This window comes from Rhipicephalus sanguineus, chromosome 8, assembly GCF_013339695.2.
Source record: "Rhipicephalus sanguineus isolate Rsan-2018 chromosome 8, BIME_Rsan_1.4, whole genome shotgun sequence".
Taxonomy (NCBI): Eukaryota; Metazoa; Arthropoda; class Arachnida; order Ixodida; family Ixodidae; genus Rhipicephalus; species Rhipicephalus sanguineus.
This window is the reverse complement of record NC_051183.1, coordinates 166,538,871-166,562,612: the sequence shown is the minus strand read 5'-3', so window position 1 is coordinate 166,562,612 and position 23,742 is coordinate 166,538,871. Positions and strand designations below refer to the sequence as shown.

General features: G+C 46.2%; 1 protein-coding gene across 1 annotated transcript in view; it reads left to right on the top strand.

Moving 5' to 3' along the window:
• The window catches only part of LOC119402464 (dipeptidyl peptidase 1), a 99,683-nt gene that overhangs the window by 35,692 nt on the left and 40,249 nt on the right, over window positions 1-23,742 (top strand). The window contains exon 3 of the mRNA XM_037669621.2: window positions 14,100-14,258. Within this exon, the coding sequence (XP_037525549.1) occupies window positions 14,100-14,258 (159 nt within the window). The remainder of the gene's footprint in view (window positions 1-14,099; window positions 14,259-23,742) is intronic.

Here is a 23,742-nt window from a genome sequence, read left to right as displayed (position 1 = left end):
AAGTGCATACTTATTAATGTATATTGTTATTGTATAATGTATATTGTTTATTGTATATTGTATATTGTAGTGTATATTGTTTATTGTATAATGTATATTGTTTATAATGTATATTGTATAATGTATAATGTATATTGTATAATGTATATTGTTACACACACACACACACACACACACAGACGCACGCGCCGCGCGCGAATTGTACAGGTTTTCGATCTAAAGCAAGAGTGGCATGGCCTCCAAGATAGACGCCGCGCGCCCGCCATCTGGGAAGCTATAAAGAGTCGAGACATATTTCTCACAATGCCTCACAGATGGCAGCACATTACCTAGCGTTTGCCGTTTGCTTGATCAACGCCTCCACACTGCACTCGAAAGCGAAATTTGATGTTAAATAGTGTTCATATATTTGAACATAGGCATTCATAGAAGTTATGGGCATTTAGACACAAACGCCAAACGTAGGCACTATGAAAACACTATTAAAGAGCTTCTTAAACTCTAATTCATACTCATATATAAAAATGGGGCGATAAAAACGCAAGGAACAAAATAGGCATTCGCCTGAAATCCGGTCTTTAATCATTACAAATAAGAATCGTCTTGCGAGCTAAAATAGGGAGAGTCATCTCTAGAGCGGCAGGACATGCCAACTACCGGTGTAAACTCTAATGAAGCCGAAATATGCACAAGAAGTTTTATTAATTTTAAAGAAAGTGTGCTAGTGTGAATTTAGCCTACTGTACTTATTCGCGTAATATCTTCACCGCTAGTGTTGTTAATTTTTGGCTATTCGCCCTGAAAAATAGTACATAAGTGCTACAATACTATGGCTCTGCCTCCCTCCATTGAAGGCTTCGCGCTCTACGAAAGCTTCCCTGAGAAAAATCAGTCAGACTGCGGGTCACTTTAAGGGACCTTCGTTTAAGGGATCTTCGTCTCTTGTATTGCGTTGAGGTAACGCAGGTCCCACGTTTGACACATATAAGCCGAGCAGGCTGCGCGTTTGCATCGCCAGCGCTTGCTTGCCCATGAACGCCAGCGTCGCCGAAGGGCTCATTCGTCTGTCCGAGCCAGCGAAGCGACAGCGAAAAGCCAGCGCCGAGAGTTAGTCGCGTCGGGCTCGGAGCAGCAAACAGAAGGAAAGCAGTAGAAAGGAGACCATAGAACAGAAAATGGATGAATGCAAAACAAATCAGGTAATCACAAGAAAAGCATATAAAATATCACATAATCAAACGAAACGGACATAGAAGAGCGTATAGATACAAGATATGCAGACACAACGGATAAACACAAGAAAAGAACAGAAAAGAGCAGATAAACAACATATACATACAGGCCTGCAATCGAACACAGGCGAATCGATGCACTGCAGTTCGTACAGCTTTCACTTGCGGTGGAACTGGCTTTGACTTTTTTTATTGTGATAGCAATTATATGGGCACCCTCGGCTGACTTTTGCCATCACCGTCATGTCCCGTGTATATATATATATATATATATATATATATAATGTAAGGAAGACAGCGGCGCTCGGGCACGGGCGCGAGATCGGCTGGCGCGAAGAAGAGAAGGACGAAGCTGGGAGAATAAGATGACTTCTTGGCCAATCTGCAGCTACAGATTTATTATACCTTACTACTCAGCAATCTCCCGACGTTGTACTTTTACAAGAAACTTGGTTGTCAGCTGATCAAAACTTTTATTTAAAAAATTATCAATGCTTTCGATTGGACAGAAACTCACGTGGTGGAGGTCTAACTGTTTTCATTTCTTCAAAATTTTGCCATAGAGCGAAGATAGCTTATAAAGCAATGTCGTCTGACTATGAAGTTTTGGTAGTGGAATTAAACCTTCCTGGCTGCGCTCCACTATCCATAGTTAATAACTATTTTCCGACTGGGATACATGATGAAAGCGCTCTTGATGTCACTCTGAGCTTCTGCAAAAAGAACATTCTGTTTGCGGGAAACTTCAACTCCCATCATGTGTCGTGGGGTTTCCGCACAGACACATCGGGAAAACGGCTATTTGACTGGACTAATACAAACAACTTTATATGTCTAAATTCCAAAGTTGCGACTTTTGTTCGATGTACGTCGAGATCCGTCCTAGATTTAACATTCGCTAGCTCAAACGTTTTAATCTCGTCTTGGACTGTGCTTGATGCTGCTACAAGTAGTGATCACCGTCCACTTGTATTTGAAGTCAAGATCCCAGTATTATCGGTAGACTACCAGGCGCAAAATTTTGTAAACTACTCCAAATTTAAAAAGAATTTACAGTGAACTTTGTCATCATTGCCCAGTATGGAGAGAAATGTTAAAGCTATGAGTCTTTGCTCAGTTTTAAAACGTACCATAACAAAATCACAGTTCACTATATCGTCAGCAAAAGGAAATTCAGCGTGTGCATGGTGGAATTCGGATTGTGCAAGAGATTATAGACGCCGAAAAGCGGCCTGGAAGAAACATCTTATAAACCAAAGTCCTACTAACTGGCGAAATTATTTGTACGCTAAAGCTATGTTCAAAAGAACAGTATCATTAGCAAAAGATGAATATGACGAAAAACGATATAATTTTCTATCCAAGAGTGGTAATAAAAAAGCTCTGTTTAGATTTCTTCGTAGTCGTAAGGCTATTGCAGCGCCCGTAAACATTGACTCGGTTATTCTTTCACCTAAGGAATTGGCAGATTTATTAACTGAAATTGCATCGGGCCTTGAAAAGCGATTTACATCACAGTTACAACTAAAGTTTGTGAAGCATTCATGTGTGAACGATTTTATCGAAGTAAATATGGAAGAACTTGCGCATGTCATTCGCCTTCTCCCTAATTCAGCTCCAGGCCCAGATGGAGTTACGTCAGAAATGTTAAAGATATTATTTGATATCTCTCCAAACGATCTTCTTAACGTCGTCAACCACTCCCTTAGAAATGGCTGGATTCCTCCTGACTGGAGACTTGCAAAAATTGTTCCCCTTCTTAAAAAACAGGGAGCGGGAATGCAGATAGACAACATTAGACCAATCGCTCTAACGTCCCATGTCGTTAAATTAATAGAAAGAATTTTATACATAAGAATTATAAAGTTTATCACAGATAAAGCAATACTGAGCGCCTGCCAGATTGGATTTCGACCCGGTTGCTCGATATGGTGTGCACATGTCGATTTAGAGGCTCGTATAAAGCTTGCCCGGCACAGAAGACAATTATCGGCTTTAGTAACCCTAGATTTAGCCAAGGCATATGATAGCGTTGAACATATCATTCTCCTTAATGCCCTCAACGAATTAAATTTTCCGCAATATATTACAAATTGGCTGTACGAATTTTTAAAAGATAGAAAATTTTATTGCTCCCAACGAGGCGTTTCTACGTCTAAGCATAGTCAAACGAGAGGTGTTCCCCAGGGCTCTGTTCTTTCACCTGTTTTATTTAATATCTTGTTAAGTTCGATTCCACTGTGTGATAAGGTACAAGTGTATGTATACGCAGATGACATTGCGTTTTTCGCATCTGATTATGATATACATTTACTCCATTCAACGTTGCAATCATATTTAGCAACATTAGACTCCTGGTTTGAAGATATTCGAATGCAACTAAACGTTACCAAAAGTGCCATAATTGTTTTTCCTTTACATATGCCTGTTAACATTTCTCTTCACTATCGGCAAGAAAGAATTCCCCAAGTGGACTGTATTAAATATCTGGGAGTAATATATGATGAAAAACTGAGCTGGCGTAGGCACATTGAACATGTTAAAGCTAAGGCTACACGCGCTGTCGGAATGATAACTAAACTTGGTCGGCTCCGTTCCGGGCTACGCAGAGATACTCTGATCATGATTTACCGTATGTACGTTCGCCCGATTCTTGAATTTGGTTGCGTGCTTTTTTCTGGTGGGCCAGCATACAAGATTACTCCTTTGGTTCTCTTAGAGCGCCAAGCTCTTCGGAGTTGTCTTGGTGTTCCTAAATTTACAGCTAATAGCGTGTTGTATCAAGAAGCTCGGGTACCCACTCTTGCTTGCAGATTCCGTATTTTGACAGTTAAAACATATTTAAAATTATATGAAGCTACTCCAAGACGGTTGCAATTCGTATTTTTTGCTGAATCGAGTGCTTTTTTCAATGAGCACTGGTCCCGTCTTCATAAACCTCAGATTTTGTTTGTTCAAACATTGCTGGAACCCCTAAATGTTAATATCTCCGAAATCATTCCATTAGATAAATCCCTATCCAATGTAAAAATAGAATTTGACGACATATTCCCAGCAAATGCGAAACTCTTGCCCTCTAAGTATTTAATTGGCATATTCGAAAATCACCTCTTACAATTAGGAATTAATAATGTAATTGCAACAGATGCATCCATGAATGATAAGAGAGCAGGTGTGGGTATCTTCTCCCAATCATTATCCTGGTCATATTCATTACGCCTTCCAGATTATACTCCTATATTTGAAGCGGAGTTAATGGCAGTTATTTTAGCCCTTCAAAAACTTCCCGCAAATCATTCGACAGCTGTTATAGTGACCGATTCATTATCTGTGTGTTCGTCCCTCACTACAACTTCCGAGTCAGTTATTCTAAACACATTCAGGTCATTAATCCCCATAAACATTCGACTAGTGAGGCTCATATGGGTTCCAGGTCATCGTGGAATATTTGTAAACGAGATGGCTGACTCACTCGCGAAAGTATCCCTTGAAGGCCCAGTTTTGTCAGTTATGCCTCCTACAGCTTATGTCACAGCGGCGAGGTTCAGAAAATTTTCTCTTATTGAAGATTCAGAAAAGATTAAAATACCAAATTCAGAATATTCACACTTGCAATTTGCGTGGGATAATAAATGGTGTCCCACGCGTAAATTGGAAGTATCCATCACTAAATTAAGATGTCGTATTCCACCGCTTAATTTCTACTTAAACAGGTCTGGTCTGGTCCCATCCCCTTTGTGTCCCAACTGTAACGAACCCGAAAATATCGACCATTATCTTCTAAGATGCCACCGTTTTAAAAACCAAAGAAAAAAATGCTTTGAAAATTTATTTAAAAAATTAGGAATATCACTAAGTACTCTAAATATCCTCTCCTTTGGGGCTGCTTCATTGGAATTCAGTAAAAGGAACGTCTGCGGGGCCCTCTGCGAATTCCTGATTGACACGATGAGATTACCTTGCTAATCCTTTGTTTATCAATTTATGGTTTCCCATCCCCTTTTCCCGAATACAAAATCTTATTTATTTCGTTATTTCCTTTTCTCGTATCACGAGAATCACCTTATTTTACTTGAAAAATGCCACCTTTCCCTTTCCCTGGTTTTCTTTTTTAACCCAATGTTCCAACTGACTGTAACCGCCGGCTCCTTGGCCAATCCCCCGGTGTGGGTGTGAGCCAAATGCAAGGAACAAGCAAGCAAGCAATCCCCCAGAGTGGGTATGAGCCATGCAGTAGAGGATACTACTACTATAGAACAGCCGGCCTAGTGTACAGGTGTTGTGTCTATTTCTCTGTCTCGTTCCTCTACAATGGCGCAGTCGTCGAACACGGAGCCTTAAGGCAGAAACCGCCTGTGCTCGTCTGTCTTCGGCTTTGCGGAGCCGCCAGCCAAGGAATGCCGTCCACGCTTCCTAGGGCATGGAAACCGCAAGCCTGCCGCCGCAGGAAGCACAGTTCGGCGGGGACGGCGTCCAAGCCTCCTCGACACCCGCTTACCTGCCGGCGCTACAAGCACCGTCCGGGTAAAGCCCCTTGATCTAGGAAAGTAACGACACTCTCCTCCGCGCGCGAGTTTCCTCCTCGATTCTCCTCGCAAGCCGCCGGCGCGCGCTGCGCACGGCACCATTTTTCGCCGGCGCTCCCGCGGGCGTGCCGTAGAAATCAACGGAGGCGCATGATGTCGGGCCACTTTTGCACCCCGGTGCTGTAGAAAACTTTGAAAAATGGTGATAACAAGATCGAGAACACTGAAATGAACGTTATAATAAAATATTAGTTTCTTTCGAAAGCCGTGAAAATGGGGCATGCTAATTTAAAAAGAGCTTTATGCAGCGTTCCATCATGCAGACGTTTTTTTCTGCCACATGATAACATGCTTTACACTTACATCTGAAATAATTTAGCTTGCGTCATGTCCGCCTGTGTCTGGTTTTTTTGTCTCTTTCCAGTGCGCGCATGTGCAACTCAGGTACTTACAGCGTCGCATCTTGAAATGACATCGTGGATAATATATTGTTCATCCATGTGTTATCTGACGTGAAAGTAGACTTGCGCGGTGGTCTCCAAACTGAACAAGACGCTTGCGCAGTGTCAGTACGATCAAGCAGCGCCAACAGCAACTCATCTACCGCAATGACAGAAGCGCCGGATAAAGATTTTTCAGAATAGTATTTTGACGTTCGTGTCAAAGAAACTAGCACTCGGTTTACCTGTGAGCGGAGACATTCCGCACGAATATAAAAACACTTCGGTGCGATGATTTTAGCTCGTGTTACATCAACAGAAAGAAGCTTTCCGAAAAACAGCAGAAGGGTGATTTTAAAGCATTTGCTACCAGAGCGAGAATTTTCGGCCTCTGCCTCGAAGCCGATATCGACAGCAAGCGAGCGCGATCAGTAGAACACCCCTGCACGTCGTCTCCGCGAGAAAACCAAATTATGATCGTCTCCCAGTTATGCGTGCGTGGCATCCAAATTCAAAAGCAAACTGACGAACTGAAAAAAAAAAAAGCAATGTTAGCTAGCTGGCGCCGCTCATGTACAATACCGGGCCTGCGTTCTCTCATTTCATTCTTTCATTCATTTCATTCTTTCAGGGCCTGCATTCGTTGCATTTGTGTGACTGAAGCGCATATCAGAGTAAGCTGGAAGAATAACGCCTCTACAAGCCGCTGTTCCAATTTTCAGTAAGACAGACAACGTATCCTGCAAGAATGTTACAGCGCGGAAAAAGAAACGAACGGGCGAGTAGAGGCCACACGGATAAGCGCTGAATTGTACCTGAGGTTTATTTGGGAAAACATGCATATTAGTAGAGTCACAAATGCAAATCTGAGCAAAAAAAAAAAAAGGAAAGCAGAAACACGGCACGGAAACAAAACTGATCACTAAAGTGAGTCGTCATGTAGAAGACAACAAAGCAATACCGGTGTAACAGGGGCCCTTTTGATCGCGATCAGGGGCGTTCTAGATCAGGTGCTGCTACGCTGTCACTTATAATCGCGATCAGGCCCGATCGGGATCAAGATCAACGCGATCTGCTCATCGATATCTGGCTCCCAGATTGCAATTTGACTGGCGTTTGCGCCAAACTCGATCCGGATTAGTTTGGACCGAATAGCAGCGATGATTGTTGATCGCGATCAAGAAATCCGATCCGGACTGATTCTGATCGCGATCAAAACTACCCGTGTGACACCGGTATAAGAGATGATCCAGTTTTTCATTAGTGAACGGAAGACATGATAATGCGTGACCAAGACGAGCCATTTCGGTCGCGGCCTGCTAGATAACGGGCCGGCTTACTTTCGCTAGCAGAATGTTATTTGTTGTGCGTTGTGCTTGTGTGCTTCTTTTGTTCTTGCGACTGATCGCATTTGTGTCACAATTTTTATGCGTGAATTCTCCCCCCCCCCCCAAAAAAAAACACCCTCATTTGGGAACCAGCGCCAGTAAGTGTCATCTCTATTCGTCCATTCGTTTGTTTTTTTACACCAAACATTCACAATAAACGGAATCTAACAATCATGACAAGCGCGATCGAGAAGCTGTATGATCGCGCGTAATCGTTCGCAGCGGAAAGCAGATCCTATAGCTGTGCACTTTAGACTGAATGAGAGTTGCCGCCGTGAGAGGTGATGGACTCTCAGCTGAATATTCATCATATTGAGGACAACCCCATTTTTAAGCAACGCGCGAATAGCCTGCGAAAAAAAGACGTTGATGTGCAGGCCGGATCGATATTTAAAATGTAGCATTCGGCGGTGCTTTGATACGAGCAATAGGACAGGCGCCTTACCTCGCAAAGAACGCTGTTCTTTGTCGGAACAAAGTTTCTTTGGCCGATGTTTTGCAGCCACTGCTTCTTGCGCCAGCCATCACGCTTACCATGGGGAATCGTAAAAAGTGCATAACCGTTTGCACTCTCATTGTGGCAGTTATAGGCACAACAGCACGGCATAGCGCCGACACAAAGCACAGAAAACAAAGCGCGCGCAACGTTTGCTACGCGGAGCCCCGGCGTAAAATGGCGCGAGCGAAAAAGAAAAATATCAGCAAAACGCAAGATCCACGCGTCTCCAAGGGCAACGGCGAAGGAGACCAATCGTCGACGCGGAAAAGCGGCGGAGAACGGGAGGACGCGAAAGGGGCGAGGAGGGAGAGAGGAGGACGCGCACGCGGCGGCGAGTACACTGAATGGCGGTACTTTCCCAAGATCAAGGGGCTTTACGTCCGGGGAAGGCGTCCAGGCCTCCTCGGCGACTCGACGGTATTGTACCGATGATTCCATTCATCGTGTTGACCACGCTTCCCTGATTGAGGACATCGCCACACTCATTGCTGCGACGACCACATATCCCGCGGCCGCAGCCAATGGTTCTCCAGGCGGCTCACCTGACGATGCTACGAGGATCATCCGCGCAGCCACGCACTTGTCCGAACAGCTTCACAGCTTGGCACCTTCAAACTGCGGGTTCTCAACCGCCGCCGTGAGTACCGGGGCCCCGTATTCTCCACGGCCATCGCCCCTGGCTCCTCGGGCTCCTCGAGCTTCTCGGGCCCCTCGGGCTCCTTGCTCAACCTTCCCACGGACGTCATGCAGGCGACATCCTTGCTTGCCCAGGAACTAGACCGTTTCGTCGCGAGAGCCTCCAGATCCTTGCAGTCCACATTACCATCAGCGGTTGCATCGGAACTACCGGAGTTCCGAGGATTCCAGGATAATGCCGTCCTGTGGACCAAAACAGTAAACGACCTCGCCGCGTACCATGCCTCGCCGAACCATCAGAAATGGCTGGTAGCCATCGACCGCCTTTGCGGTGCTGCCAAGGCATGGCACAACTACGAAGGCGTCAAACAACAATTCCGGACTGAATGGTGCGCCAGGTTGACTTATGTTTTTTGCCGCTTTTCTATCCCTCCGACCCTATCCCTGCCGACCCAGACTCTACCGCGGATGGGAACTCTGCGACACACCACAACGACGGTGCCGCTCGGGCGTCCACCAACCTGCCCTCCTTCAGAGATAAAGCTCACCACCACCTTAGAGCGGCCTGCGTTTGCACTCCTCATTCGACTCAGAGAATGGGCCCCCAGTTTCGCTTTTGCTGCAGGTGCACGTGCAGATGCCAGCTCCTGTCGTGCCTGACACGCCACCAGAACTCGGAGAGCATATGGCAACCATAAACATGCCCACAGACTCGCCGGAGCCGCTTCCACAGATTCGACAGCAGTCGTTCGCACTCGATCGCCTTCCACCCAGCGAGAATGGTCTCCCGGACAAGCATAAGGAAGCTACCGAGTTGCTAATTCCACTGCCCGTTGACGTACCATCAAATATTCGTAAGAAGCCTGCGACGGACTCCACAGCCAGGTCACCCGGTATGCCGCCCGGACACCTCCAGAAGTGCCGGACGATGATGAAGAAGAGGAAAATGAGCGATGAGCCCCCTAATACTAACGTGGAGGTTGTATCTGCGGAAAATGACTTCTCCGTTTTCACAAAGCCACTGAAACTTCGTTTTGCTGACGAAGGACGTGACCATCCTCCCGGAGTTGACAATGATACGAATGTGACCGACTTCCTCAAAGAAGCGGAAAAGGGGGGTCGAGAAGCTACGCCACCCACTGTGCCTCCTCCGATGCTCTTCCGGCAACCTTCTTCGAGCATGCCGCGTCCGCCGCTTACTCCGCGACACAACCTGAGTCGACTGCCGGATGTATGGCTGGCACCTGCCCACAAAAAGTCGCTTCGTGGCCGAGACCCACTTCCGCGATGCAGCCAGTCTCGCCTTCCAGACACCCTTTTCGCATATCCCCAAACCAAATCGCAGTGTGGCCGAGACCGGCGGCCACAACGAGGCGGCCATAGTCGACCGCCTGAGTCTTCGGCATTTCTGCAAGACATGTCGTGGCGTGCAAAAGAGCGACCACCCAGGCACAGCCAGTACCGCCTGGCAGAGACGTTTTCACTTCAGCGTCTAGGGCCTGTGAGCCTGCGACTACCAGCGCTGCACAGCCAATGTCGTCCACCCGAAACCATTTCTGCAGCTCGCCATGTAATTTCGCAGCGTGGCCAAGACAGCGGCGCTCGGGCACGGGCGCGAGACCGGCTGGCGCGAAGAAGAGAACGACGAAGCTGGGAGAATAGAACAGCCAGCTAGTGAACAGGCGTTGTGTCTATTTCTCTGTCTCGTTCCTCTACAATATATATATATATATATATATATATATATATATATATATATATATATATATATATATATATATATATATATATAGTTTTCTTGAAGTGCCACCTCTCATACTTATACGGCAACCAAAGGCAACTAAAGGTCGGTCAGAGCCTGACCTTTCTCAAAGATCAGGCTCTGACCGAAAGGTCGACGCAATAAATGAAGTTTTCTTGAAGTGCTACCTCTCATACTTATATATATATATATATATATATATATATATATATATATATATATATATATATATTATTGCGATAGCAATTATATAGACACTCTCGTAGGATTTTTGCCGTCGCCGTCATATCCCAGATATGTATATGTATGTATATATATATATATACGGTACAAAGAAAAATAAAGCACAAGAAAAAAATCCAAAGCACAAGACCGGAGATTCTAACCAGCGACCCCTCGTTCCTCAGCGTGCTGTGTTAGACAACTCAACCACACGCTATGTATGCGCCGGCGAAGTAACGGCAAGCTATTTATATACGCCATTTACCGCTGGTGGTAAGCCGATCTCGGGGGAGCTCGAGCGTGTTTTCCATCATGCCACACTCCTACGTTTTCTTTCAGTTTGAAAACTGCTTGAGACGCGCATGACAAAGTGGCCCTTTTCTGTACCCACTCGTGATGTGGAACGAAAAAAAAAAGAAAACCGGGCACACCTTGCGTAAGACGCCCCCGTGTGGCAGGAAACGCAGAGGGGTCACTCCACGCGCCATATTTTGAAAGAAAAAAAAACATGGCTGATCCCTCTGTCATAGGAATCGGTATAACACGAAAGTGAAACGTGTCTTCACAGACGCAGTTGCGCGTTTGTTGTGCATTCTTTCGCCCCAAGGGCGAAGGAATGAATGCTACAGCAACAAATTGTAATGTCACGCGAAGAACGGCAAGCAGCTCGAAACTTGCAACGCGCTGCTCAAGAGAAAGGACGCACGGAACGAACATACACAGGGTGAGAGCGAAATATATCACCTCTGCGTGAGCACCAAGCTCCTTTCGCAAAAGCGGCCGCTGCAGTGAGCCAAGTGACCTTCGAGCTCTCAACGCAAGACGTACGAACCACCGCGATCACGAGATAAACGCACGCACGAGCGACCACGCCCTGTAGAGGCGGGCGCTCGTCGCAACGGCGACCACCTTTAAAGCGCGCTCTTCTTACGCTCTTCGAGCCCTTCACGCCATCTCGCTAGTGATAACGAAAGCACGCTGTAACGCCGATCTCCGAGTACAGCCACTGACAAATGGTGTATATAAATAGCTCGCCGTTAGCATTGCGGAGAACGTGCCGACCGTGGCCGAATCGTTTCGCGCTGCGCGCTGGGGAGCGAGGGGTCGTAAGTTCGATTCCTGGTGACAGAACTTTTTCTTGTGGTCTTTTTCTTTGTCCGCTGTTAGCCTTTATATTTTACAATGTCATATCCGTGACGTAAATACGTCAGTGGAGCCGTGGTGGACCCCAGCATAAAACACTTTCGTGTTAAAAGAAATATCTAAGAGCGTGTGATTCTTCATTGTCGACACTTGCAGCACGTTGCTCAAACACAGAGACGTAACAACTGTGACAGTTGTTACTTCACGGTGGTCCTGTGTATACCTGTGTGTTCTTCGCGGGCGTTCTTTTTTCTGCTTCAGCGGCGCGCTGCAAGTAACGAGCTGCTTGTGTTCTTCGTGTGACGTTCCAATTTCTTGTTATCGCATTTATTGCTGCGCCCTTACGGCAAAACTGTGACTTTTATATAAAATCCACAGTGAAAAATGATTCACAAAAATTTCTTTCCGAAGCACGGAATCGAACGGGCGACCTCTCGCTACGCAGCGCGCGGCGTTAGACGGCTAGGCCACGAGGCGTACGTCTTCCAGCATTCTAACGGCGAGCTATTTATATACACCAGATACTTCAGCGTGCTTTCTTGGTAACCAGCGAGAGGGCGCGAGGGGCGCGCTGTAAATGTCGTCGCCCCGCTCCTTGCGATGCGCGTGCGCCTCCTGCCTCACCAGGTGCACTTTGCCCTACAGGGCATGGTCGGCTGCACGCGTGGTTATCTCGTGAGGGGAAGGTTTGTGTGTCTTGTACTTTCACCGCGATGTCCTCGCTGAAGTTACAGAGCGTACTAAGGTCACTTAATTCGCTCGCTGCAGCGGCCGCGTTTGCGTAAGGAGCGCGCTGTTCAAACGTAAAAAAAGTAACAAATGTGACATTTATTAGTTCGCGCTCGTCCTGTGTATATCTATGCGTTCGCTTCGTGCGTCCTTCTTTATGTTTGAGCAGCGCGCTTGAAGTGTCGAGCTGTGACACTTGATAGCTCGCGGTCGTCCTGTGCGTGTTCTTTTCTTGCGTCCTTTGCGCTTGAGCGACGCGATGGAAATTTCAATTTGAATTTGTTGCTATCGCATTCATTGTTTCGCCATTGCGGCGAAACTGTGACTTCTTTTTGTATTTACCATGATTTCGTTTTAGTTATAAGTACCACGGGAAATTTAGTATCCCCGGACACTTGTAAGACTCCTTCAATTATTTAAAGGGACACTAAAGGCAAATATTAAGTCGACGTTGATTGTTGAAATAGCGGTCCAGAAACCTCGTAGCGCTGCTTTTTTGCCAAGGAAGTGCTTATTTTGAAATAAAATCACGTTTTTAGTGGTCCGCATCGCGTTAGCGCGCTTCAAATCTCCCGCCTGAAAATACGACTCTCGTACGTCACTGCTGCCATGCCCAACGTTGCCCGCTTTTACTGCGCGGCCGCCGACACTAGTAGCAGCCGAGCGGAAGTAGCGGGACCCACAGTAGCAACAACGGCGCTGCGGCAGACTTACTCGGATGGGCACATTCAAAGCCGTCACCAAGTTGCGGTTGGTCTCGTAATCCTCAGTACGAAAGTGCAGCGAGCACACACGCAGAGGTTTTGACTGTTTAGCACACTGGCGCAATGGCATGACACTAAGCCACTTCGAGCGTAAGGGTTCATTCCGCGGCACCCAGTGAAAAGACACACCGGTTTCCTTGCTGCAGCACTGGCGTTGTGCACCATTCGGGCATCCGGCAATATCACACGCATGCGGCATTTTGTCGAACTTTCTGTCAGAGCGACCTTCACGAGCGCGCAAAACACGCACGGCAGTACGCGATCCCGAAACTACCACTGAGACGGGCGAGGCACAGCTCGGCGAAAACGGAACCTTTGAACCACGCGCGCCGTTCCCCATGGCAACGCCACGGAGGTTTTGTTTTCCATTAATCAAGCGGAAACGAACAAACAGCATTTTATTACGTCTTTTGATGCTCGGAATCTTCTTTTTTTACTGCTGCTAGTTTGATTACTAGTGATTTATTGTAGGCCGACTTCCCTACGTCATCGGGATCACTTCGAAAATGTCCCACTCGTGGCGCTCGTCATGTGATACATCTAGCTTAATTTCTCGGTAAGTAGGGCACTGCTGTTGATAATATTGCCGTTTTAGAAGTTGTCATACATTGGGCTTTCACTCCAACATAAATTGTTATTTGCCTTTAATGTCCCTTTAAGCCGAAGAGAAATGAAACTAGACAAGTGTTAAGGCTGAACTTGAAACGCTGTAGAAATCCAGGCACTCACCGCATTGAGCGGACTCCCTTTCGGTGCAGGTACTTCGCCTTCTCCAACTACAGCCAGAGCGAGAGCTTCTGCAGCAGCACCAAGGCCGGATGGGCGCACGACATTCTGGGTCACAACTGGGCATGCTTCGAAGGACACCGAGAAGAGGAAGCCCATCGAGGAAAGCCGCTGCAGGCTGCTCCACCCAGGTACGGAGATTCCATGCGTGTGGGCAGGAGAACGTCTCCAGGGCATGCGATGCCACGGGAAGACCACCGCTCGTGCGCTGTGTTTATAACGAACCACTGCTATGTAATTAGTCAGCGGTGCTAAATTAACCAGGCCCCTCAAGGGTCTTCCGCCACGCGCGAAATCAAACGCAGAAAGTGTTGTGTACGTAATGAGTGCTGTATGTAATTCCACTGTCACACGGCGCACGTGTCCGAACGAGCAACACGCCAATCCCGTCCGCAGAGGCCACATAGCGTGGCAATGTGTTTGGCATAGATGCGTAGGCGCCTGTCAAAGCAGTCGCCGCAGATACACTCATGCAGTACTTTGCTTACTCGTTCACCACTCTCCTCCTCCGCTTTCCTGCTCTCCCGTCTTCGCTAGCTTTCTTTCACCCTCCACTGCGCCAATCTTCCGCCCGGTTTCACTAACTCTGCGATACGCAAGAGGTCACTGATCATCAGTAAGGCAGCTCTAATTAGCCTAATGCGATGTGTGTTCAACCTGCTCAGGAAGTGTGAAGAGCGTATGATAAGTTATGTTTCAGCGTGTCAGGAGACCTGCACAACAAATGCTAAATCTTTTCTTACAGTAAGCGTTTAGATACGGTCTTAGAAATTATTTTTTATTTAAGGAAAGTGATGCGTAAGAACACCTGCTTACCAAATCACTGAACTTAGCGGATTACTTTCAACACCGGGATGTTGACCAAAGTGACATCGAAGTACTAGTGCGACCCTCTGCATTTAACGTATACCGCCGGTCACCCTGCATGCCTTTCAGGTGGCCACGAAGAAATTCAGGAGCTCTTGCCCTACCGGGGAACGAACGAAGCTAGGCATGCCTGACCAACGCAGGCCTGACCTACTTCTTTCTTCCTTTTTTTTTTCGATCATGCGCCCTTTCCCTCCCCGGCAGAAGCGAAACGGCTCTGATTGTTTGCGATCGTGGTGTGAGGGCGCGCCTACGCAGTTGCCATCGCGCATAATGACTCGCGTTCCGGCGCCGGAACGTGAGGTCATGCGTTCATATCCAGGCAACGATGAAATGTGACAATGTGAAATGACCAAGGATGTCGATAGAAGATCAGATTGCAATATCAGAAGCGATTGATTGCAGAAGAGCTACCTATCGAGAGAGCATCAGTAATTGGTAAACGGCACATACTAATGGGCAGGTGACCAGCGCAACGTCGAAGGCCGCATTTATTAGACAGTTATAGTTTAGCGTTAGCGTGATAGCGGGGGTTAAGGGAATAGCGTTACCGTGCCGCAAACGTTGGTTGCGGAAAGCGTGTTTTAGTTTAGCGGAATAGCGTTTACGTGCCCAAGCCGGGACGGTGGCGCCACCTAGCGAAGGGTGAATGCGTTAAAAAAAGTGAAAAGAACAAAACCGAGAATGCTTGCCTGTATCCCCGCACGCAGCAATATTACTCCTTTTTTTAGTGAAAATAAAAGTCAATAAATATGAACTAAGCACTAAAAGCGAAAATTTTCATGTTACAGACTTGTTTACACCGATCTTCTAGATAGGCCTAGGGACGTTCGAAATGGGAAGCGATCTCAAAAACTACGCTAAGTTATCCGTAATACCGTGTCGTCGAAGCTACCTGAAGGCAAGTGAAGCAATTTCGCCCAGTCGTTTGCTGCGAAAGAAGTGGATCCGTCCACATCAACGCTAAATTCAGTTCGAAGCGGGCGTCGAAAACCGCCGCCATGTTTTACGTACACTACGTTAACCACGCAAACACGCTAACGCTAAATCTGAAAAATAGCGTGCGTACGGTAAACGCTACGGGTCACGTACGGTACTGCGCATGCGCATTTCGGTCCCGCTATTCCGGTAAGCCCGCTATTCCGCTAAGCCCGCTAAACTATAACTGTCTATTGACACGTTCCGGCGCCGGGATTTTCGCGTGTGGCAATGCTGACACTCAAAATCTGTAACTCATAACAAACTTTGCTTGAAAAATATCTGTAACGCCTGGTAGAAGGGTTAAAAAAAAGTCACAGTTTCGCCGCAACGGCGAAGCAATCAATGCGATAGCAATAAATTGGAATCTAACGCCAATAAAGGAAACTTAGAAGACTGTAGGATTGGGCGTGTTGGTACAACATGATTATAAGTGCAAAACAGCGCAGCCGACAGGAGGGGACAGAAGAGGACACAGTGCGCTGAACTTCCAACAGTTTATTAAATGCGAAGCATTTCTTAGCGAACCTCGTGCACTTTGGCCGTTTCTATCTACGTATCTATCTATCTATCTAGCCGCCTACGTCTTGGCGCTCTCCTGGTTGTCTCCATAAGTTGTAGTATACCAAAATTTGCATAGCAAGGGATCAGTGTATGAAGAACACGATTCACTGGTCATGACATGAATAACGCAAAATACCTGTCGAGTACGTCATGAAACCCTTTCTCTCAATCATGTGTGGCACATACCCGCATAACAGAGTTCATGTCATGCGGGTATGTGCCACAGGTGATAATGAGTCTCAACGAACACAGTAACGGCGAACACACACAACGACACGCAAGGATAGCGATAATAATAATAATTATTGGGCTTTTATGTCCCAAAACCACGATATGATTATGAGAGACGCGATAGCGAAGGGCTTCGGAAGTTTTGACTATCTGTTATTCTTTAACGTGCACCGAGATCGCACATTACACGGGCATCTAAAATTTTGCCTCCACTGAAATGCTTCCGCCGCAGCCGGAATCGAACCCGCGACCTTAGGGTCAGCAGCCGAGCACCGTAACCGCTACACCACCGCGGCCGACGCAATGAAAGTGAGGAAGCTGAAGACAGAAAAGCCGTGGAAGACGCTCAACTACCATCCCCTCATCCACGTGATCCGCAACGTGGACTACAAAAAAAAAAAACAACCGGGGTGATTCCTTCGCTACAATAAATCTCCCGAGAGAACCGGGCCTCTCATCATTACCGGTGCCTTCAACATCGACTTATCAAGACCCAACAACGCCTCGTCCTTATACTGCGTGAAAGACGGCTTGGATGTGGACAGGACATCAAAAGGCCTCGCTACCACGTCCAGGACAGGAGGCATCATAGATCATTTCATCGTATGAGGCATCCAGATTTCCACCAGCTGCACTTTACCTCCCAATTCACTACACTTAGACCCCTCGTCGCCGCGATCACGAACGGATCCCACAAGTCCGGTCCAGCTGCTGGTGCTCACTCATCACGGTGATGATGATCTCGTTCAAGAACTGTTAAGAATTCCTCTTACAGATACATGCAGGTTCGTTAAACGTGCATGCGTACTCCGCCATAACGGACAGATAAGCATTACAACTGTAACGCAACTGTAACAACTGCAACTGTGACTGTCACCTACGTGCAGTGCGCCTGTGCGTGCCACTCCGCTGCGTGCCATATATCTAGGGAACCTTTCCTAAATGAAGCGTAGTTGCGAGTAACGCCTGTCCTGTGCATCTCGGTTCCTTCTTTGTTCAGTTCGGATTCGCGCTATCCAGTATTGAAGAATACATAAGCAATACATAGCAGCTTACCGCATCTGGTGTTGGTAACACCCATGTTGCTGTTGGCATCGTTACGCGAATGTAGACACCTGGTTATCTAATACATATGCGTCTCTTCAACATACGAGTGTGCGTATACCACTTCCACATTTCTCTAGTGTCATTCCGTAACGTTCGCTCAATACGAAAGATTATGCCACAGTTACCATCCCGCGCATGCTTCGCATAACATGGATTCCAATGATACGTAGGATCTGCCGAATTTTTTCTTTTTAATGCCTTCGCTTTCATACAGTTACACACTGTTACACCAGCCATGCGCAGAACACAATGATGTTACAATACCTCGCGTGGACAAACCTAAATAGCTCTTTTCCTTATCAGTGAGAGCGACAGAGGGGGTACTTACACAATCATCCTTTAAAGAAAAAATTTTACCAGCTTCGATGATTTCGCGTGTGATGCGATCTCTGCTTTTGGCGACAATGCTACAATCTGAATATCTTGGTCGACACCCACACGTGCTACAGTGAGCGGACAGCCACCCTTGCTTTGACCGATCAACATTATACAAATGCTCTTTCAACCTTTCATTCAAACACCGACCCGTCTGACCAACGTAATATTTTCCACATGACAACGGCAGCTGATAAACTACGTTACATAGACAATCTCTAAATTTATTTGCGTGGTTTGTAGTACACGCCCGATTGGGTCGGGACGCTGGGACAGACATTTTGCACAAACTGTTCAATTTTTGTGGGGCCGAAAAAATGTCTTTTACATCCACTCGCTGTGCTACTTGTTTCAGATTGTGTGCTATCTTATGCATATATGGAATTACAGCGAAATTCTCTCTCTCTCTGGCAGGTTGGCCTGCGTTAGTGTGGCCACTTGACTGAAGATCACGCAAGAACATTTCGGCGACAGAGACTTGTACATGGTGAGGGTAACCGGCCATGGTCAGCCTTACAGAGTGCTCCTGAAAACTTTCTAACATCTTGTGTTCACAAGGCTTGCGCAAAGCATTGGTAAAGCAGTATTTTATAATGCCTCGCTTAACTAGTTTAGAGTGCGCAGAATGAAATGGAAAAATTGGCTTATTCCCACGTGGTTGATACATCCAGCAAAAACGGCCATCATTCAAGAATAACTTGACATCAAGGAACCTAATTTCGCAATTCTCAGACAATTCATGGGTTAGCTCAAAAGGTTCAAAACTATTCCGCATCAGATCTAAAACACCAAGTGCGTCAGCTCTGTACGATGCAACATCGCTATCTATAAAAATTAAAAAATCGTCAACGTATCTGAAAACGTGTGCGAAAGCTTCCGAAACGGACCTGTCAAGTTTAGCTAAAAACAAATCACTGATGATGGGAGCAATGCAAGAACCGATACAAATGCCGGCTTTCTGAAGGTGAGGTTTTCCATCCCAAAGGATGTACGTTGACCTTAGGTAAAAACTCAGAAGTTCTAAAAACCCGCCAACGCTAATGCCAGACTGAGTCTGAAAATTGGAGGCACCAAACTCATCAATACATTCTTCAATGCAGTGTAATAAAGGACCGCGCGGAATAGAATAGTACAGGTCTTTCACGTCAAGAGAGAATGCGAATAAGCTCTTGTTATATCGCGAGGAAATTAATTCCTGTACTTTACATGAATTTTTCACCAAAAACGGATCATTTACATTCAAGCAATTCAAAGTTTTCTGCAGGTATAGCGCGACACATTTTTGCCAGGTACCATTTTCGGAGACTATTAGTCTAAAAGGCATGTCGACTTTGTGGGTTTTTGCACTAAAAAACGCTTCAAGGCAATCTTCCTTGGCGTTTGAAACGGTTTTTTGTACGCAGTCAAGATTTAACCTGCGAAGCAGGCTCTTAGCTTTACTTGTGATCTTTTTCACGGAAACGTGGTCATGGCGGTCAAAAAAGGACCAAACCGTACGGGACGCTTTTTCCAGGTAATAAGCGAGGCATTATAAAATACTGCTTTACCAATGCTTTGCGCAAGTATTGTGAACACAAGATGTTAGAAAGTTTTCAGGAGCAATCTGTAAGGCTGGCCATGGCCGGTTACCCTTATCATGTACAAGTCTCTGTCGCCGAAAGGTTGTTGCGTGATCTTCAATCAAGTGGCCACACTAACGCAGGCCAACCTGCCAGAGAGAGAGAGAGAGAATTTCGCTGTAATTCCATATATGCATAATATAGCACACAATCTGAAAAAAGTAGCACAGCGAGTGAATCTAAAAGTGATTTTTTCGGCCCCACAAAAATTCAGCAGTTTGTGCAAAATGTCTGTCCCAGCGTCCCGACCCAATCGGGCGTGTGCTACAAACCACGCAAATAAATTTAGAGATTGTCCATGTAACGTAGTTGATCAGCTGCCGTTGTCATGTGGAAAATATTACGTTGGTCAGACGGGTCGGTGTTTGAATGAAAGGTTGAAAGAGCATTTGTATAAAGTTGATCGGTAAAGCAAGGGTGGCTGTCCGCTCACTGTAGCACGTGTCGGTGTCGACCAAGATATTCAGATTGTAGCATTGTCGCCAAAAGCAGAGATCGCATCACACGCGAAATCACCGAAGCTGGTAAGATTTTTTCTTTAAAGGATGATTGTGGAGGATCGCTCTCACTGATAAGGAAAAGATCTATTAAGGTTTGTCCACGTGATGTATTGTAACATCATTGTGTTCCGCGCATGGCTGCTGTAACAGTGTGTAACTGTATGAAAGCGAAGACATTCAAAAGAAATAAACTGTTGGAAGTTCAGCACTCTGTGTCCTCTTCTGTCCCCTCCTGTCGGCTGCGCTGTTTTGCACTCATAAAGGACGGAAAGCATCTCGAAATTGCCAGCGCGTCGCTCGAGCCCAAAGGACGCACAAAAAGAACGCACACAGGACGAGCGCGAACTGTCATGCGTCACAGCTCGATACTTGAAGCGCACTGCTAAAACATAAATCAGGACACACGACACGAACGAACAGATGCACACAGGACAAGCGCGAACTAAATGTCGCAGTTGTTACTTATTTCTGTTTGAACAGCACGCTCCTTTCGCAAACGCGGCCGCTGCGGCGAGCGAAAGACCTTCGTTGCGCTCCTCGCGCCATCTCGCTTTCAATGAAAAAACGCTTATAAGCGCCTGCCGTCTCTGACTCCGGCCAGCGGTAAAGGGTGTGTATATAACGCTCGCCGTTAGCTCCGTAGAGGATCGGCTTTTCGTGGCGTAGTGGCTAGCGCCACGGGCTGCGGAGCGAGAGGTCTCTGGTTCGATTCCGCGCTTCGGAAGCATTTTTCTGAATTACTTTTCTTTGGGACTTTCATATATATATATATATATATATATATATATATATATATATATATATATATATATACATATATATATATATACATACTTATATATATACGGTGAATGACGGCGACGGGGATGGACAAAAACCAGCCGAGACTGTCCATATAATTGCTATCTCAATAAAATTGGATGTCAAGCAAAGAAAATACGCAGTATTTTGCTGCACCCCTTACCACCAGTTGATAAACAAAGTTCATTACTTGTTCTTTGGCACAGCTCGTGCCTGCGTCTCCTGGCCGAATACCAAGTCCTGATTTGCTCCTGAAAGTATGCACATTTCGTGAACGAGGTGCTTCCAGTGATCGGAAGGGTAGCAGGCAGCAAAAAAAAAAAAAGAAAGCTACTATAAATCGGATGAAATGAGCGTTCGCAACCGAATTTCTTCTGTAAGCGCGTCATCTCCATTTCAAGCCAAGAAAAAAATTATGACGCAAGGATTTGCTTGCACTCGACCCGTTATGTAGATTTCGCACTAAGCACACGAAGAAAAACAGGAATTGAAAGAAGGTCAAGGTTGAGGGCGCGATGGAGGCTTGAAGTGATGTCGTTCGTGTTTCACCGAGTACAATTTCCTCTTCAGAACGCACATTTATAGAACGCAATCTCAGTAACCTCCGTCATTCTTTCCGCGCATTTTCAAAATCCGAACCGACTCCGCCAACTTTCAATCACACCGAGAGAACTTTTGTTCGTCATAGCCGAGGTCAAGTCCTACCCCAAAACGTTGGCTCGAGCGCCTCTTTCTTTTCTCGTCCCTCCAGCAAAGATGGGGACGCAAAACAATGCGCTAAAATACTGACAGGTTTCGAGCGCCATTTTACCTTGGCAATAATAAAGTTACTTCCGAAGGTATGAATTCTAAAAAGACAGGACGTGCAAACACGGACACAAGAAAGAAGCTAGGACACCACAAACGCCGACTAACAACTGAATAGATGCACAACGGCGGAAAAGAACGAAGGCACGAAAATTTATCTGCGCATGCCCATGCAACAGGCGAACCAATCAATCCGGCACGCGTGGGGGCCTACGCGAAAGATAACTGTTAAGGCATTTGATTTCATCTTTATGCAAGGTAATCGACGGCTGGCTCACGCATGCGCTACCACTATTCTCGATATGCCATGCCTCAATCATAATACACGTTTCTTCATTCCTATGTCGGTAGAAAACTGCGCATTCATTGAATTTTGGCGTGCATTTACACTCTCGACAATGTAACGATAGATTAGAAGGCGAGCCTCCGGTTAGTGATCTTTTATGTTCTGATAATCTCTGTTTAATGCAGCGGCCCGTCTGTCCTACGTAGAAGCGGCCGCAACTGAAAGGGACCTTATACACCACACTTGTACGGCAATCAGTGAATTTGCGTGTCTGTTTTACGAAACAAATATCGGTTCGCTTCTTGTCTTTTACTCCCTTATTCTTCCTCTGCACAGCGGCACATATCTTACCTAGCTTATTGGCAGCCGTGAAAACAATATTAACGCCGTATCTACCTCCTACTTTCTTTAGCCTGTGAGATACGCAATGAATGTACGGTATATCTACGACACGTTTCTTCCTATCGCTTTCTGCAACCATGCTCGGACTGAACATAATGGATTTCTTTAAACGCTCAGCGACAGTGGCCACTGCATCACGGGGACAACCTACACCTACAAGACTCGTAAGCTGTGCGTTAAAGCTATCACTCGTTTTGTGCTCACACGACTTGGTGAGGGCTGACTTAAGGCAAGACAAGGCGATACCGTTTTTTGCAACCTTCGAGTGCTTCGACGAAAAATTTAACAGCGGTTTTGAAGATCTAGAAGCATACTGCCAGCACACGTGGTTCTTCTGAAACGTTAAGGAAATGTCTAGAAATTGTATTCCATTATTCTGAGGCAACTCTTTAGTAAGGTTTACTTTAGAACTTTACTAAAGAGTTGCCTCAAAATAACGGAATACAATTTCTAGACATTTACCTAAGGTTTCAGAATAACCACGTGTGCTGGCAATATACTCCTAGATCTTCAAAACGGCTACTAAATTTTTCGTCGAAGCACTCGAAGGTTATAAAAAACGGTATCGCCATGTCTTGCCTTAAGTCTGCCCTCACCAAGTCGTGTGAGCACAAAATCAGTGATAGCTTTAACGCACAGCTTACGCGTCTTTTAGATGTAGGTTATCCCCGTGATGCAGTGGCCACTGTCGCTGAGCGTTTAAAGAAATCCATTATGTTCAGTCCGAGCATGGTTGCAGAAAGCGATAGGAAGAAACGTGTCGTAGGTATACCGTACATTCATTGCGTATCTCACAGGCTAAAGAAAGTGGGAAGTAGATACGGCGTTAATGTTGTTTTTACGGCTGCCTATAAGCTAGGTAAGATTTGTGCCGCTGTGCAGAGGAAGAATAAGGGAGTAAAAGACAAGAAGCGAACCGATATTTGTTTCGTAAAACAGACACGCAAATTCACTGATTGCCGTACAAGTGTGGTGTATAAGGTCCCTTTCAGTTGCGGCCGCTTCTACGTAGGACAGACGGGCCGCTGCATTAAACAGAGATTATCAGAACATAAAAGATCACTAACCGGAGGCTCGC